Source organism: Bos taurus, chromosome 12 (genome assembly GCF_002263795.3).
Source record: "Bos taurus isolate L1 Dominette 01449 registration number 42190680 breed Hereford chromosome 12, ARS-UCD2.0, whole genome shotgun sequence".
Classification (NCBI taxonomy): Eukaryota; Metazoa; Chordata; class Mammalia; order Artiodactyla; family Bovidae; genus Bos; species Bos taurus.
In genome coordinates, this window is record NC_037339.1 from 31,037,338 (window position 1) to 31,054,123 (window position 16,786).

The window sequence follows — 16,786 nt, forward strand, 5'->3', positions numbered from 1 at the left end:
GAATCTCAGCAGAGCTCTTTCGAACACTAACACGGCTATTCTGCCTTAAGTTCTGGAAGAAAGGAAACAAAGAAGGAGAGGGAGAAATAGATACAAAAATCCCAACAAGGTTAAGGTGCTTTTCAAAGTCATAAATACTTGGAGCAATTTTTATGTGGTCTTAAGATAAAGGATGAGCCTTTCAACAAATGGATAATGACTGACCCTGTGTGTGAATGTAATTGCAATGCTTAGAAGTAACCTTCTTGGTCGAAGAGGAGAAAAACGTAACAGTGATTTGTAGGGGCAAAAGAGGAAAGAGGAAGTGGATTTAAGACGATGGTTATGATGGGAAGTTTTGAGGAGAGAAACAAATGCCGTCTACATGAGAGCTAATATGATACTACTGCCCATAAACGGGAAGCGGCTTTCCGGGGATCCTGCATGGCGCCTGCCCCTCTCTCTCCTCTGGGCTAATTTGGGCTACAGAGCTGGCAGAGCTCATCCAACACACCATGGGGACCTCTCTGAAGTCTGGCTATGGACAGGTCAGATGGTGGGTCCGTGTGGCTGCAGTGACCATTGACTGCTTTTAACTTTTTTCTCCTGTGCAAAACGGCATTGAAAAGATGACCCTTAAATTTTACCTCCAATTAATATTTGTTACATAAACTGGACAGTGTACACAATTCCCAGGTTGGACATCCCTTTTAGAAGGAGCTTTTAATAACTTTCTGAAAGTTGAGATTTCAGGCTCCTCTTTCATTGGGTAGAATCCACCCTACAAAGCTCTAACCAGTGAACTCCTGGGACCCTGCTCCTTCCTAAGCTTCCCAGCGAGGGGAGGCCCAGCCCATGGCATGGTGCTGACTGCCACCCTCTGTCCCATAGTCTGGGTGGCCGCATTCCCCTTAATTGCCCATGAGAGGAATAGAGACCAAGGGGCTACTGGGTAATATAGTTTAATCCATTTGATGGTGATGACAAATGCATGGCCGGGGTATTCTGTTTTCTCCATGGGACTTGGGGCATTTTCTCTGAGGTTTCCCTAGACTGATGATTATGTTTTATTTGTTGTTCGGGGGTTTCCTGCACAGGAATGAAGGGTTAATGTTTGAAATCCATAGAATCTAATTTTTAAAGAGGTGTGCATTTCCCCATGTACTCCTCCCAGCCTCTTGCTGTCTAACTTCCAAATATATCAAATCAACTCCAAGGAATTGTTTCTTGAATTGTTTCTACCCACTGATTTTAGGCACAGACACAGAAGAAGTTAAGGTTTTAGGCAATTTATAATAGCCCAAGAGTATTTTGTGATAAGTAGAAATATTTGTCTATTACCCTGGCTAGATCCTGTGCAACTTTCCTCTGTGGATATCCATCTCTTACTGCGATTCCAGGCCCAGGCAGATTTCCATAATTTCCCTTTTCCTTTTAAAAGGAGAGATGAAAAGGACACAAGTAGGACCTACTTCCAAGTAGGTAAAACCTGGGGACTCCCTGGACATCAAGAATGAAGGAGACAGAGAGGCAGAGTTGGTAATCACCTCCACTGTCTAGGCTGACATCCTCTGCAAATTTTGGTGTCAACAACGGAGCTTAAAATTGTGGTTGAGCCTACTTGTCCCCCATCTCCTCCTCTTCTTTTATTCAAAATACTCTTTAAGCGTTAACAGAAATGACTGCCCAGCTGGACATATTACCTTTCTGTCTCCCTTGCAGCTCTGTGGGGTCATGTGACTATCCTTAAGTCAAGGGATGTGAAGAAGTGACGTGGCAACTTTTAGATCAGTGTCTTATGAGGGAGCTGCCTGCCCTCGACTCTGCCTCCTTCCCCCTCCCTCAGGCTGAAACCTGGGGCCTTTCCTAGGCAGACAAGGACACAAGAAAAATATCCCCTATCTTATTTATTCCATCGCATTTGGGTGTCTTTGTTACAGCAACTTAGCCTGTACTTGAAATAAATTAGGACTATAACAGAAGTGGTAATTCGGTTTTACTTTGAAGTAGATAGTGTGGGGTAGAGATTCCCAGGGGGCGCTAGTTGTAAAGAACCTGCCTGCCAATGCAGGAGATGCAAGAGATACGGGTTCAATCCTTGGGTCAGAAAAATCCCCTGGAGGTGGTCATGGCAACCCACTCCACTATTCTGGCCTGAAGAATCCCATGGACAGGGGAGCCTGGTGGGGTGCCGTCTCTAGTATAGCACAGCATCGGACAAGACTAAAAGTGACTTAGCACTCATACACACAGAGAGGATGGGGTAGGTGGAGATAACATGAATTGGCCTCAAAGAGCTGAAGTGCCTGTGGCTCACCAAGAGGTGACCTCAGGAGAGAACAGGGCCAGAGACATGGACCCGGGAGGGTGCAGCTTAGGGGGCAGTTGAAGCCACAGGGGTAGACTGAGATCACCAGGGAGACCACAGGGAGTCAGAAGGAAAAGGGGCTTGGAACAGCGTCAGGGACAAATATTTTAAAGAGAAAGTCACTAACTTAATTTCATGCTACTATCATTCGCCCCCATGCCCTCTTTTCCAACTGATTACAAACTCTTTGAATTCTTGGATTATAGCATACTGATCTCAAAATAAAATAAAATACCTAGAATACTTTTATGCAGAAAAGGCATTCAAATTTATCTTAGAAATGACACTGTTAAAATGCTTTGTATCTTAGCAATAGACTTGCTTTCAATTGTTTGATATTCGTGGCTGTATACTTAGGCTATCCTGAGTCAGTACCCAAGTCTTGGAAACGAGAAGACAGACCAGGAACACAGTGAAGGTGGGGCTATGGTGGCCTTGAGGTGAAGGGGGCGGCTGCCATTCAGTAAAAAGACAAACCACTCGATAAAAAATGGACAACAGAAAACTCACAGAAGATACCCACAGAGCCAACTAGCACACAGAAGTGCTCAACTTCCTTAGTGAGTAGGGAAACACAAATTAAAGCCACAGTGAGATGCTCTTCACACATACCAGAATGGCTAAAACAATGATAATAATAACAAAGGTAACAATGACATTACTGACAATACCGAATGCTGGCAAGGTTATGGAGGAAGTGGAATGCTCCAAAATGTTTGAGGGATGGTGTAAAAATGGAAGAGCCATTTCCAGAACTGTGTGGCAGCTTCTCCTAAAGTGAAACTCACATCTATCCTCTGACCCAGTCATGTCTCATGAAGGAATTGAATGGAGAGAAATGAAAACGTATCTGTCCACAGTAAGACCTATGCAAGGATATTCACAACAGCCTTATTTATAAAAGCAAAATGTGGACAAAACCCAAGAGTGGATAATTAATATTGGCATATGCATGCCAAAGGAACACGAGTCAATAAAAAGGAACAAACCACTGACAAGCTCGGTAACATGGATGAATCTCTCATATGGGGCAAAAACACCCAGACATAAAAGACTGTCTGCTCCCATTTGTAGGAAATCCAAGACCAGGCAAAACTAATCTACAGGGACAGAAATAGGCAAGTGGTAGGTGGAACAGACTGAAAGCAGCCTGCGGCAAATATTCAGATGATGTAAATGTCCTATGTCTTGTTTTGGGTAGTCATGATATGAATGTAGTCACAGACAAAGAACATCAAGCTCAACACTTAAAAATAGAAAACTTTTAAAACAAAATGAATAATCTTGTGTATTTATCCACACATTTACCATTTTGATAATCTCAATTTTTCCTGTAATTCTAAGTTTCTATCATTCATAAAGAATGTTTTCTTTGGACATTAAATTCTGATGTTTTTAAAAAATTATTTCAGCCCTTCAAACATGTCATTCCACTGTCTTTGTCTGTTTCTGATGAGGTTAACTGTCACCCACATCTTTGTCCCCTGTAAGTGATGCGTGTCTTTATCTGGTTATATTTCATTATTCCTCTTTATCTTCGGCCTTCAGCAGTTTGACTACGATGTCTTAGGCGTGATTTGTGGATTTGTATTTATCCTGTTTGGGGTTCATTGCTTCTTGAGTCTGCAGGTTGTTTTTTAACAATCAAATTTGAGACATCTTTGCACATCGTTAAAAAGTTATTTTTCCTCTCTCTTCCTTCTTCTGACAATCCAATTATGCATCTGTTAGATTGCCACAGGTTCCTGACACTGTTCATTTTTCTTTTTATCTTTTTTCTCTCTGTTCTTCAGATTGGATAATGTCTATTGATTGTTTTCAACCCACTGACCCTTTTCCCCTGCAGTCTCCAACCCGCTGTAAAGCCCATCCAGTGAATTTTTCATTTCAGAGATTTAACTTTTGGGCTGTAACATTTCCAATTGGTTCTTTTGTAGTTTTCATTTCTTTGTTGGGCTTCCCCATCTGGGTTACTATGTTCCTCACTTTCTAGAAGTGGCCAACATGTTTGTAACAGTTTTTAAAAATGTCTTGTCTGCCAGTTCCAACATCTGGGTTACTTCAATACCCATGTCTATTGCCTACTTTTTGCTTAATTATGGGTTCCACTTTTTGTAGGTCTAATTTTTAAATGGATGGTATCTAGAGGAGGGCTTCCCAGGTGGCGCTAGTGGTGAAGAACCTGCCTGCCAATACAGGAGACATAAGAGACGTGGGTTCGATCCCTGGGGCAGGAAGATTCCCTGGAGGAACGCATAGCAACCCACTCCAGTGCTCTTGCCTGGAGAGTCCCATGGAAGAGGAGCCTGGCGGGCTACAGTCCCTGGGGTCGCAGAGTCTGACACGGCAAGCAACTTGGCACACATGCACACTTACTGAAAGGAGCGTGTATTACTTGAACAGGCAGGTAAATTACCCTTGACTCCACCAGACTTAGATTTTACCCTTTGTTAGGGTGGGTCCGCTTCAGTTTTCCTAGAGACCCTTATTCTCAGTCCTGGTCCTCACTCCTGAAGCCTGGCCTTTCTTGGGTCTTGAGTCGAGGTGCTCAGTGAGGTCTCTCTGCCCTGGCTCAGCTGCAATTCCAACGTCTCCCTGCACCGCACAGTGTCTGGTGCCTCCACCCAGCTCATCCTGCAGCGGCTGCCCTCTGCCAGGCCTCCCCAGGCATTCAATGCTCACACTTCATCTCCGAACACACAGGAACACCCTCCCTGTGCAAGTTCCCAGGGCCTCCTCTGCCCAGCGGACTGCTCTCAGTGCTCAGTCCCATGACTTCCAGCTGCTTTAATCACTTGGAACTGGTATCTGCTTCTGCAGCACAGCGAGATAGTCAGTGGTCACTGCCAGACCACCTCTCTGGGCTGTGGTCTGGTCAGTGACCCCAGGCAGGGAGTCGGGGCCAATAGGGGGCTCAGAGTGATGTCCTCATTTTTTTTTAAGATTATGTTTTCATTATTTACCTGGCTGCACTGGGTCTAGATAGTGGCAAGTGGGGTTTTTTTAGATGTCGCATGTGAACTCTTTGTTGAGGCATGTGGGACCTAGGTCCCTGACCAGGGATTGAACCTGGGCCTGCATTTGGGAATACAGAGTCGTAGCCACAGGATCACAGGCCTGTGACATCTATTGCTTAGGAACAGCTGCCTCATGTACTTGGTGCTTACAGCTGTGTACAGTCTACCGTAACTAGCTGTGTGAGGTACACTATAACTAGTCCAATGCTACCGTAACTAGCTGTGTGAGGCACACTGTAACTAGTCCAATGCTACCGTAACTAGCTGTGTGAGGTACACTGTAACTAGTCCAATGCTACCGTAACTAGCTGTGTGAGGTACACTGTAACTAGCCCAATGCTACCGTAACTAGCTGTGTGAGGCACACTGTAACTAGTCCAATGCTACCGTAACTAGCTGTGTGAGGCACACTGTAACTAGTCCAATGCTACCGTAACTAGCTGTGTGAGGCACACTGTAACTAGTCCAATGCTACCGTAACTAGCTGTGTGAGGCACACTGTAACTAGCCCAATGCTACCGTAACTAGCTGTGTGAGGCACACTGTAACTAGCCCAATGCTACCGTAACTAGCTGTGTGAGGCACACTGTAACTAGCCCAATGCTACCGTAACTAGCTGTGTGAGGTACACTGTAACTAGTCCAATGCTACCGTAACTAGCTGTGTGAGGTACACTGTAACTAGTCCAATGCTACCGTAACTAGCTGTGTGAGGTACACTGTAACTAGCCCAATGCTACCGTAACTAGCTGTGTGAGGTACACTGTAACTAGTCCAATGCTACCGTAACTAGCTGTGTGAGGTACACTGTAACCAGCCCAATGCTACGGTAACTAGCTGTGTGAGGTACACTGTAACCAGCCCAATGCTACCGTAACTAGCTGTGTGAGGTACACTGTAACCAGCCCAATGCTACCGTAACTAGCTGTGTGAGGTACACTGTAACTAGCCCAATGCTACCGTAACTAGCTGTGTGAGGCACACTGTAACTAGTCCAATGCTACGGTAACTAGCTGTGTGAGGCACACTGTAACTAGCCCAATGCTACGGTAACTAGCTGTGTGAGGTACACTGTAACTAGTCCAATGCTACGGTAACTAGCTGTGTGAGGCACACTGTAACTAGCCCAATGCTACGGTAACTAGCTGTGTGAGGTACACTGTAACTAGTCCAATGCTACGGTAACTAGCTGTGTGAGGTACACTGTAACTAGCCCAATGCTACGGTAACTAGCTGTGTGAGGTACAGTGTAACTAGTCCAATGCTACGGTAACTAGCTGTGTGAGGTACACTGTAACTAGCCCAATGCTACGGTAACTAGCTGTGTGAGGTACACTGTAACTAGTCCAATGCTACTGCTGTTGTTCAGTTGCTAAGTCATGTCCAACTCTTTTCGACCCCATGGACTGCAGCGCAGCAGGCCTCCCAATCCCTCACTATCTCCCAGAGTTTGCCCAAGTTCATGTCCGCCGAATCAGTGATGCTATCCGACCATCTCATCCTCTGCCACCCTCTTCTTTTGCCTTCAATCTTTCCCAGCATCAGGGTCTTTTCTAATGAGTCAGTTCTTCACATCAGGTGGCCAAAGTATTGGAGCTTCAGCTTCAGCATCAGTCCTTCCAATGAATATTCAGGGTTGATTTCCTTTAGGGATGACTGGTTTGATCTCCTTGCAGTCCAAGGGGCTCTCAAGAGTCTTCTCCAGAACTGGTTACTCTACAAAGGTTGGAAGCAGGGCAATGAACGCATAGTTGAAATAAGCTCCCAGGTGGCTCTAATAGGCTTCCATCTCCCTCCATGGGGATCCCTGGCTAAGAACTGAGGTCCCAGAAAAGAAAGGCATGTAGATAGCTGCCCAAGGCTATCTCAGCGAGATGCCATTATTATTTATAGCATACTATCGAGTCCACGAAGACATCTTCTGATTATAATTTCAGCTTTCTAAGTAGATCTGCTTTTAAGAAGAAATATCATTTCTCACTGGAAATTAGTAAGTTGGGATTTCTGTTTTCTATATTGGGCTCTAGTAAACCTAGTTAAAAGGCGTTTCCTTGAAAGTCAAAGCCATTCTTGTTGCACTAACAGTGTCCACACTTGGCAGCCGCCCTGGTCTCTCCATCTGGAATCATACTCCTGATTAGCTAAATTCTGACCAAATTCTTAATTAACTTTTTCTTTTCTTTTTTTAAAGAAATTAGCTATGTCAAGGAACCCAGAGGCCATGACCAGTTTCATTATCACTGAAACCTGCTACGTCTTTACATGGTTCCTTGCAGTGCAGAATCGGTCAAGTTCCTTGTTCTTCACCAGAGTTAACCTCCTGAAGACCTGAAATTCAGATGAAAAACTACAATTCTGATTAAAAAAAAGAGTGATCTGAATATAACAGATGCATATATTGCAACTTATGTATTGTTGTGCTTGTTTAGTCACTAAGTTCTGACTCTTTTGTGACCCCGTGGACTATAGCCCATCATTCTCCTCTGTCCATGGGATTTCCCAGGCAAGAATACTGGAGTGGGTTCCATTTCCTTCTACAGGGAATCTTCCCAACCCAGGAACTGAACCTGCATCTCCTCCCTTGGCAGGTAGATTCTTTACCACTGAGCTGCCAGGGAAGCCCAACTTACATTATTACTTTGTTCAAATTAATGCCAAATACAGTAAATTGATGGACAGTATTCTTAAATCTGGCTTTGGTGGTATTTGTGGATACTTTTTGAATGAGTGAGAATAATTTCATAATGGCATTGGAAAAACTAAGAAAAACTAAATGGTAAAAAAAAAATCTCTGAAGGGAGAATCATCGAAGTCTAATAGTCCAAACACTGCCCTGCTTTGTCTGCAAATAGTTTAAAGAGTTTCATGCTATGCTATGCTAAGTCGCTTCAGTCGTGTCTGACTCTGTGTGACCCCATAGACGGCAGCCCACCAGGCTTCCCCATCCCTGGGATTCTCCAGGCAAGAGCACTAGAGTGGGTTGCCATTTCCTTCTCCAATGCATGAAAGTGAAAAGAGAAAGTGAAGTTGCTCAGTCATGTCTGACTCTTAGCGACCCCATGGACTGCAGCCCACCAGGCTCCTCCATCCATGGGATTTTCCAGGCAAGAGTACTGGAGTGCCACACAGACAAGCTCATTTGCCCTTTTCCTCTGGTTAAGGGATCACCCCAGGAAAACACTTCTTTACTATTTTTCTCATTTCCCAAACGAGATAAGTCAAGGACTTCACTAACCCTGTTGCTGTAACTGATCAAGTGTAGAAGAACCACTTCTTCACTGACTCCTTGATTTCCTTTAAGCTTAGCTGTTTTACCCCAGAAGCCTTTCCCAGACCCCTAACTGGGTTACAAACCATCCTCTGAACTTCCAGACCTCCAGCACCTTACTCAGCACACTGGGTTTTAGTTACCTGCTTATGTACCCGTCCCTCCAGTGCACAGATGTCCCCCGAGCTCAGAGACCACATCACACCCATCTTTACTCCTGGCACACTAACAGGTGCATCTCCTGGATTTCAATCACATTTATAAAATGAAACAATGACATAGTTCACACTTAATGTGCTAACAAGCTCTGGGCTGGGGCTCAAGATACCAAGAAAAATAAAAGGGATCTATGTGACTGAGAAACTCACAAAGAGGCGATGATTATATTTGCATAATTTGTATGTGATTGTCTGTCATTTAAAGCATTACGTTTTTTTGCAAAACTGCTCTTTGGCAATTTTCAGGTTAAATCTATAGAGCATGTCACATCTTTTTCTTGCTTTTTCTTATCTTCCCCAAGACACCAACTGAAATCTTACAATACGAAGGCAGCATGCTATGGTCATGGTGGAACAAGATAAAGACCCAGCTCCGTTATCCTTAATAGCTACATGATTTGGGGTTTGCTTTTATTCTCTAGAGCCATGATTTAGTCACCGTTAAACCGGTGATTGTATCATCTACATTACCTGTCTGTCCCCTAGGGCTGTTGTCAGGATCAAATGAAATAATACGTGGAAGAGCTTTGTAAATCATACACCGATCTAAACATTAGATTTATTATGAAGTCAAAATTTTGCAGAAGCAGCTGACTCCAAGTTTCAAGAAACTGCTTGTCCTCTGGGTATTTTATGGGCAGCCCTTAGTATCTTGACTTTTATTCAGTCAATTCAGGTTAAGAATTAAAACCACAGATTTAAAAATATTAACATATATCAGAAAGGATTATCTTTATTCACAAAGGAGCGAATGTTTTAGAGGGTCACAAAATAGACATCTCCATCTAAAATAATCAGATGGTGCTATACACCTAGCAACCTTAAAGAATTTTATAAATATCAAAAATGTGCTGCTGCCGATTGGAATAAATCATTGTCTTTAAGAAAGTAGTTCTTTGGAACTGTATCTGATGGTGTAATTTTCATGGCAACCAAACCCAGTCTCTGGTACATTTAAGGGAGTTTGTAGTTTTGATATCACTGTGCACGGTTAAGCACCTGTCTGAGACAGAAACTAAAGTAACTTTAGAAAATTACATTTACTGGGATAAAAATCTAATCTTGGCAGCTGACATCACTGATTTGAATTTTTCCCAGCTCAGAACATCATTTACTTACAGGAAGGCCAGGTAACTTCTGGACTTCGTCATGTTGAGAGGTTATCTTGCAAAGAGAACAGTATATCTGAAGCTCTATAATCACACTCACATTTCTGACATCGGACTAGATCAAACCTTCTTCTAAATAACACTGCCTGCTCTCCGCCTTAGAACCTAGAACAGTGACAGTTAAATAGTGAACATTAATATGTATTTGGGTACCCGGCTGACAAAGTTGCTGAGAAAATTGAGTGAGAAGATTCAACTCCCCTGATCAGAGAGAATTTTGCATTCCACAGATTTTGTGTTTGTGTTGTCACTCAATTCAACATAAGCTTCTAATTTACTGGTGGTTTCCTCTCTGACTCATGTATTAGTTGTATGTTGTTTTATTTCCAAGTATTTCCAGCTTTCCAGGTTCTTTTCGTGTTACTGATTTACAGTCTAATTCTGTTATAGTCCAAAATGATCTGTATAATTTCAGTTTTTTAATATCTGCTAAGGTCTGTTCTATGGCTCAGCGTATGGTCCACGTGGGTCAACATTCCACGTGTATTTGAGAAGGATGTACGTCCTGTTTGTTATCTGGAACCTTCTGTCAATGTCAATTAGGTCAACTAGCTCAACTGGTTGATAACTGCTGTTCAGGTCTTTTAAACTCCAGCTGATTTTCTGCCTGCTCCTTCTCTCAGGACTGGGAGAGGAGTGCTGAAGTCTCCAACAGTAACAGTGGGTCTGTTTCTTTCAGTTCCACCGTGTTTTGCTTCGTCTGATTTGAAGCTCTATTTCTAGGCACGTAGGTATTCAGCATTGCTATCTTTTTTAGGTGAACTGACTCCTTGATCCTTACGTAATGGCATCTCCATCTATAGTAACGGTATTGATCTGAAGTTTACTTTGCGTAAGATTAACACTGTTATTGTTGTTTAGTTGATAAATCACTTTTGCAACCCCATGGACAGTAGCTCCTCTGTCCATGGGATTCTCCAGGCAAGAATATGGGAGTGGGTTGCCATGCCTTTCTCCAGCAGATCTTCCCGACCCAGGGATCAAACGCACATCTCTTACATATCCTGCATTGTCCGGCAGGTTCTTTACCACTAGCGCCACCTGGGAAGCCTGGTGTTAGCATGCTGCTGCTGCTGCTGCTAAGTTGCTTCCGTCGTGTCCGACTCTGCGACCCCATAGACAGCAGCCCACCAGGCTCCCCTGTCCCTGGGATTCTCCAGGCAAGAACACTGGAGTGGGTTGCCGTTTCCTTCTCCAATGTGTGAAAGTGAAAAGTGAAAGTGAAGTCGCTCAGTCGAGTCCGACTCTTAGCGACCCCATGGACTGCAGCCCACAAGGTTCCTCAGTCTATGGGATTTTCCAGGCAAGAGTACTGGAGTGGGGTGCCATTGCCTTCTCTGTGTTAGCATAGTATATCTTTTTTCTCTCCTTTTACTTTTAAATATCCACTCCTTTACATTTGAAGTGGATTTCTCTTATGCAGCCCATAGCTGAATCTTGCTTTTTTATCCAGTCTGGCAAATTGTCTTTTCATTGGTGTGCTTAGAAGAGATATTTTTATACATAAGAAAATGTGCATTATTTTTGTGATCCCAAGATTAGTTATTTTTTCTGAGGTGCCTTCTTGGGTTTTGCATTTTAACTTAGATTTTTTTTTAAGCTGTGAAGGGAAGGAAGACAACAGAATCTAATCTGAAACCTAAGGGAATTAGCATATACTGTGCCCCAATTTCCTGCCAAACATTGCGCTCCATCCTTTCCTCTCATTCAGCTAGTGTGACAAGCACTAGGGTTCCATCTTACTGATGGAGGAAAGTGAGGCCCACAGCACATTCTCGCCTTCCTCCATAGCAGTAAAATATCCAGGCAAAGTCACCAAAGAAGAGCACAACTCCAGGTCCTTCTTATGACTAGGTTTGCCCTGTGACTTAGAGCTGGGCAATGAGATAGAAATTCCTGGAAACGTTTTTCCCAAGGAAAGAGCTGACCTACTGTCTCTGCTTTTTTGTTCATTCCCTCTTCCATCCTACTAACTGGACTAGAGATGTGATGACCGGGTGGCACTTAGTACTGACCACAGCTACCCTGGCCCACTAGATGAAGCACCACTGTCTTGGGAATGGGAGAATGCTGAGCTGTAGGAAGCCTGCCCACCCCCTCCGTGGACTAAGTGGAACAGAATCACACCTACCCCTGGGTGCTCACATGCATGCTCAGGTGCGTCCAACTCTTTGCAACCCCACAGACACAGCCTACCAGGCTCCTCTGTCCATGGGGATTCTCCAGCAAGAATACCGGAGTGGGTTGCCATGCCCAGCTGGGATCGAACCAGCATCTCCTGCATGCAGATTCAATGGATTGGCAGGTGGGTTCTTTACCACTGAGCCACCTGGAACTCCTCCAACTTTTATATAAGGGAGAAATAAACATCTACTTTGAGTAAACTCCCATTCTTTAGGGAGTTTGCTATTTGTTCTAGAACCCAATCCTAACAGCTATAGCTTACTGATGAATTAACATAATTATACTCTAACCTATGTCTGGACAGATGCATACTAGCATCTTTCATCCTTTTGCGTGGAAGTCACCTGATGGGAAAAGCCAACTCATTGGAAAAGATCTTGATGCTGGGAAAGATTGAGGGCAGGAGGAAAAGGGGGCAACAGAGGATGAGATGCTTGGATGGCATCATCAACGATGGACATGAGTTTGAGCAAGCTCTGGGAGCTGGTGAAGGACAGGGAAGCCTGACGTGCTGTAGTCCAAGGGGTCGCAAAGAATCAGACACAACTTAGCGACTGAACAACAACATATAGAACTGGAAGAAAAAGCTATTTTATTTTGTTCACCTGATTTTTTAATCTATTAAATTAAAAATTATCACCAAATGTGATGGTGATGCTGGAGATGCTGTAGTAAAATCACATACAATGAGTAGAAGAATTCTAGACTCGGGTTTAAGACTCGACTCTGTACACACTAGCTGTATGCTCTTTTGGAAGTCATTTAATCTTTCTGAGCTTCAATTTCATATAAGAGACACCAGCACCTACTTCACAGAGCAATCTGAATGAATGAATAAATAAAACATATCATATGACAGAGCTTGGTAAGTACTAAGCTCCTGGTAAATACAAGGGATTATGATCATAAATTGGAAAACACATTTTCTGTATAAACCCCAGGAGGTAAAATCATCTCACAAATATACTTACAGTGGGGTGTGTATATGTAAGCTGTTAGTTATAAACAAGAGCAAATTGACATTTTCATTCTATTTAGTAACTTAAGAACATAATAAATAACAATCCAGTGCTTACTATCACAAACTTATATTACTATCATACCTTTGTATCAAAGCTCTTGGAATTCTTTAATGTTTTTATTTCATGTTGCAGAAAACATTCAGGTATTGTTTGCTCTGTTTCAATATGCCAACTTGAATCCAAATGTAGACTTAACCACTTAGCTTCCTGTACAACACTTAAGAAGCTTTGCCAGAATGACTGCTTTATTAATCACTGCTTTCGGTTTTAAAACTACATTTCACATTAACGTTTCTAAAGTTTTCGGGTCAGATGAAAAACGCAAGTGCGAGCTAAGTCACTTCAGTCTGACTCTTGGTGACCCCATGGACTGTAGCTTGTCAGGCTCCTCTGCCCATGGCATTTCCCAAGCAAGAATACTGGAGTGGGTTGCCATTTCCCTCTCCAGGGGTACCTCCTGATCCAGGGATCAAACCTGAGTCTCCCATATTGGCAGGTGGATTCTTTACCACTGAGCCACCTGGATAGCCCGCCTGGCACATACTAAGTACCTAATAAATAACTGTTTAATGAATGGATGGACTGAGATTAAGGAGAACTAAGCTCTTCTTCTTGGTCCTTCTTACAGACACTCAGCTTTAGATAAAATCTTTGACCAAGTCTGGATTTACTGATCTCTCAAGTGTAGTGAGTAGACAGACTATAGTCACTAAGGCCTGGACCTCCATCACAATGTGCTGACTGCACCTGCTACATAAAGTGCTCAGAAAACTGCTGAATGCAGGAGGGGTTCTCTATGTCTGGGCAGTACCTTGGCCAGGTGCCTTGGCTAGGTGAGGTACTGGTCTTTGTCCCCTGGAATTCCTAAAACCCTTCTGAATTCCTGGGTGACAGGAGTGTCTCTCATATTTATAATGAGTCCTTCTGTGACTGAATTTATGCTAAGGAGGTGACTCCCTGAGGCACCTAGAAAGCCTCAGGATGGGTGGGTCACAGGACAGACCAGGCCATCAGAGGGCTGGAGCTTCTGGGCCCCCTCACCAACCTCCAGGGAGAGGGGCACTGGAGGATGGATTATAAAAACTCTGGAACAGTGGGCCGCAGAGAGCTTCCAGCTTGGTGAACATAGCCAGGTGCCCTCTTCACTTCAAAGGAACACCGCTCAGGTCAAGACACCAGAATTCATGATGTTACAGTTAACGGCTGGTCCCCCCTGCCCCCCTGTCTTTCCCCCTCACAAATGCCGCCTCCACAGTGGCTCAGGGACTCACAGCTAAAGCGCACTCTGGAGCCGAATGCTGGGCTGAATGGCCTTCCTTTCCCCACACCCCATGGCTTTTTTACTTTGCAGGTGAATTCTGGTGCTCCTCTTAGCACTAATGCAGAAATCAAAGAAGACTTCCATACAAAGCCCCAATGTGATCCCTGAGGGGTTCCTCCTGCACTCAGAAGCTTCGGGAAAGCACAGGGGGTAAGGGCACTGGGTTTGGTACATTTCACCCGCTGGGTCAGGACGGACACCTGGATCTAACGTCTGCCCAGGGGGAGCAGACATCTCTCCTGGCAGGCACTCACCCCACAGTGGAAGAGTTTGTCCTCCGTCTTCAGACTCAAGGTGCTACACACCTCAGAGCTATGAGTCACCTTGCAGACTGCCCTGTCATCACTCTCTTCTTTAATCAAATTTCTTTTTGATGAAGGAGAACCCGCGGACACGGACGTGAGCCAGCTCACTCTGCCAGGACCTCAGTCATTTCCTCCACGGCCCAGGAACCACCCAAGAGCCCGACCATTGCATGAGAGAGACACGCGTGTGTGGACTGGGGCTTCACCTGAGACCCTCACCAACACTGCCGCTTCCGGTCCTGCGCATCCATCCCACTGGCGGGCGTGTGGGCGCCGCACAGGTGAGGCTGGGGAGGGGCCATGACGTGAGGCCTTCCCCACAGGACTGCTCCCCTAGGAGGGGAGAAGAGGCCACGGCCGCCCTGTCTCGATGGCAGAGGAAGTGGAAAACTCATGGTGAAGAAACAAAACACAAACTTGAAGGTAAAAATAATGGCTCAGATGGTAAAGAATCTGCCTGCAATGTGGGAGACCTGGGATTGATCCCTGGGTGGGGAAGATCCCCTGGAGAAGGAATTGGCAACCCACTCCAGGATTCTTGCCTGGAGAATCCCATGGACAGAGGAACCTGGAGGGCTACAGTCCATGGGGTTGCGAAGAGTCGGACACAACTGAAGCAGCTAACACTTTCACTTCTAAAAAGAAAGGGTGGGGGAAACTGAAAATCATGACCCCATCCACCATGCATCCTGGGGGCCTGTGTTCTCCAGGAAGTCTGGCCTCTACACTCGATGCCTCACAGCTGACCCCAAAATGGGTGCCACCCACCTAGGATGGATGGGCCTGTTCAAGGGCCTTGCTGGCGGAGGACGCCACACCTGCACAGGTGGTCCACCCCCAGGACCACACTGGATGGAGGAGAATCGCTCCTCATAAAGAGAAGAGCATGCTGAGGGAACTAGGTCATGTTCATGTCACCTCTGCTGGAGTAAAGGATCCCAAGAACAGAATGGGATCAAGTAATCGGAATGTGGCAGATCCTTGGTCTGACCTATGGCCAAGAGTGAAAGTCTATGATGGAAGATATCCCAGGGTCTAGGGGTCATCCCGTCACTGGCAAGGTCTCCTATGGTTCAGCCAGAATGACACCATCCTATCGGCCAAAGAGGAGGAGTTTCGAGATGTACCCTAGCATTGTTACAGCCATCCAGATTCACATTCTAGATCACAATGTTTCACGGCGGGGTGAACAATGGCAGGAAGCATCTTACCGGGAGCGCTCCAGCTACCCACCAGAGCTGAGCTGCTTCTAGGAGCTGTGCCTTCCCTGGGGCAGAGGGAGGGATCACACGGGGGGTGCGTGTCACCCCACACAAGGCAGATGCAGAGATGCGCTGCCATCTGTGAGAAGTGGAGTCAAGCCTGATTAGTTCCACTGTGAACTGTTAGCAAGCTGCCTTTATGATAACAGAGATGCTGCAGAGAAATCAGTGCCCCGCCCCCAAGACTACAAGAACCCACCACTGCTCTGGGGAAGATGCTCCCATCTGTCCAGGCAGGTCTGCTCTGGTTATTAATCGAGACACAGCTGCTTTTGTTACATGTTCACATACCAGGAAAAAGACACCCTCTTCCCATTCCTCATGCTGAGGCTCCACTTACCAACTTCATCCCTGATGTTTGCAAGCTCGATTGACAGCTCTTTCTCTTTCACAAGGGCACTTTCATTCTGAAAAAACAAAACGGACACCGAGATTCCCCTCGTTTGAGGCTGGATAAGGATTTTCATATGTTTAACTAATGAATCACATTAAGCAAATATTTATAAGTCGAGTCCTTAAGGAGATAATTTTCTCATTAGATAAGCATATACAAAACTTAACAAAGCCAAGTATGACTCATTCATTTGTACCACATTCAAATCACAAAGCTTGTCATATAATATTAATAATACCCTGTAGTTGCACTTTTCTCTACATTCTACTCTGTGGATATC

At 44.8% G+C, this 16,786-nt stretch overlaps 1 protein-coding gene across 4 annotated transcripts in view; it reads right to left on the reverse strand.

Annotated features, from left to right (window-relative positions):
* MTUS2 (microtubule associated scaffold protein 2) overlaps positions 1 to 16,786 on the reverse strand; it is a 399,745-nt gene that overhangs the window by 37,485 nt on the left and 345,474 nt on the right. For all 4 annotated transcript variants that reach the window (XM_059892233.1, XM_025000067.2, XM_025000066.2 and 1 more), the window contains one exon: positions 16,453 to 16,519. In XM_059892233.1, the coding sequence (XP_059748216.1) occupies positions 16,453 to 16,519 (67 nt within the window). The remainder of the gene's footprint in view (positions 1 to 16,452; positions 16,520 to 16,786) is intronic.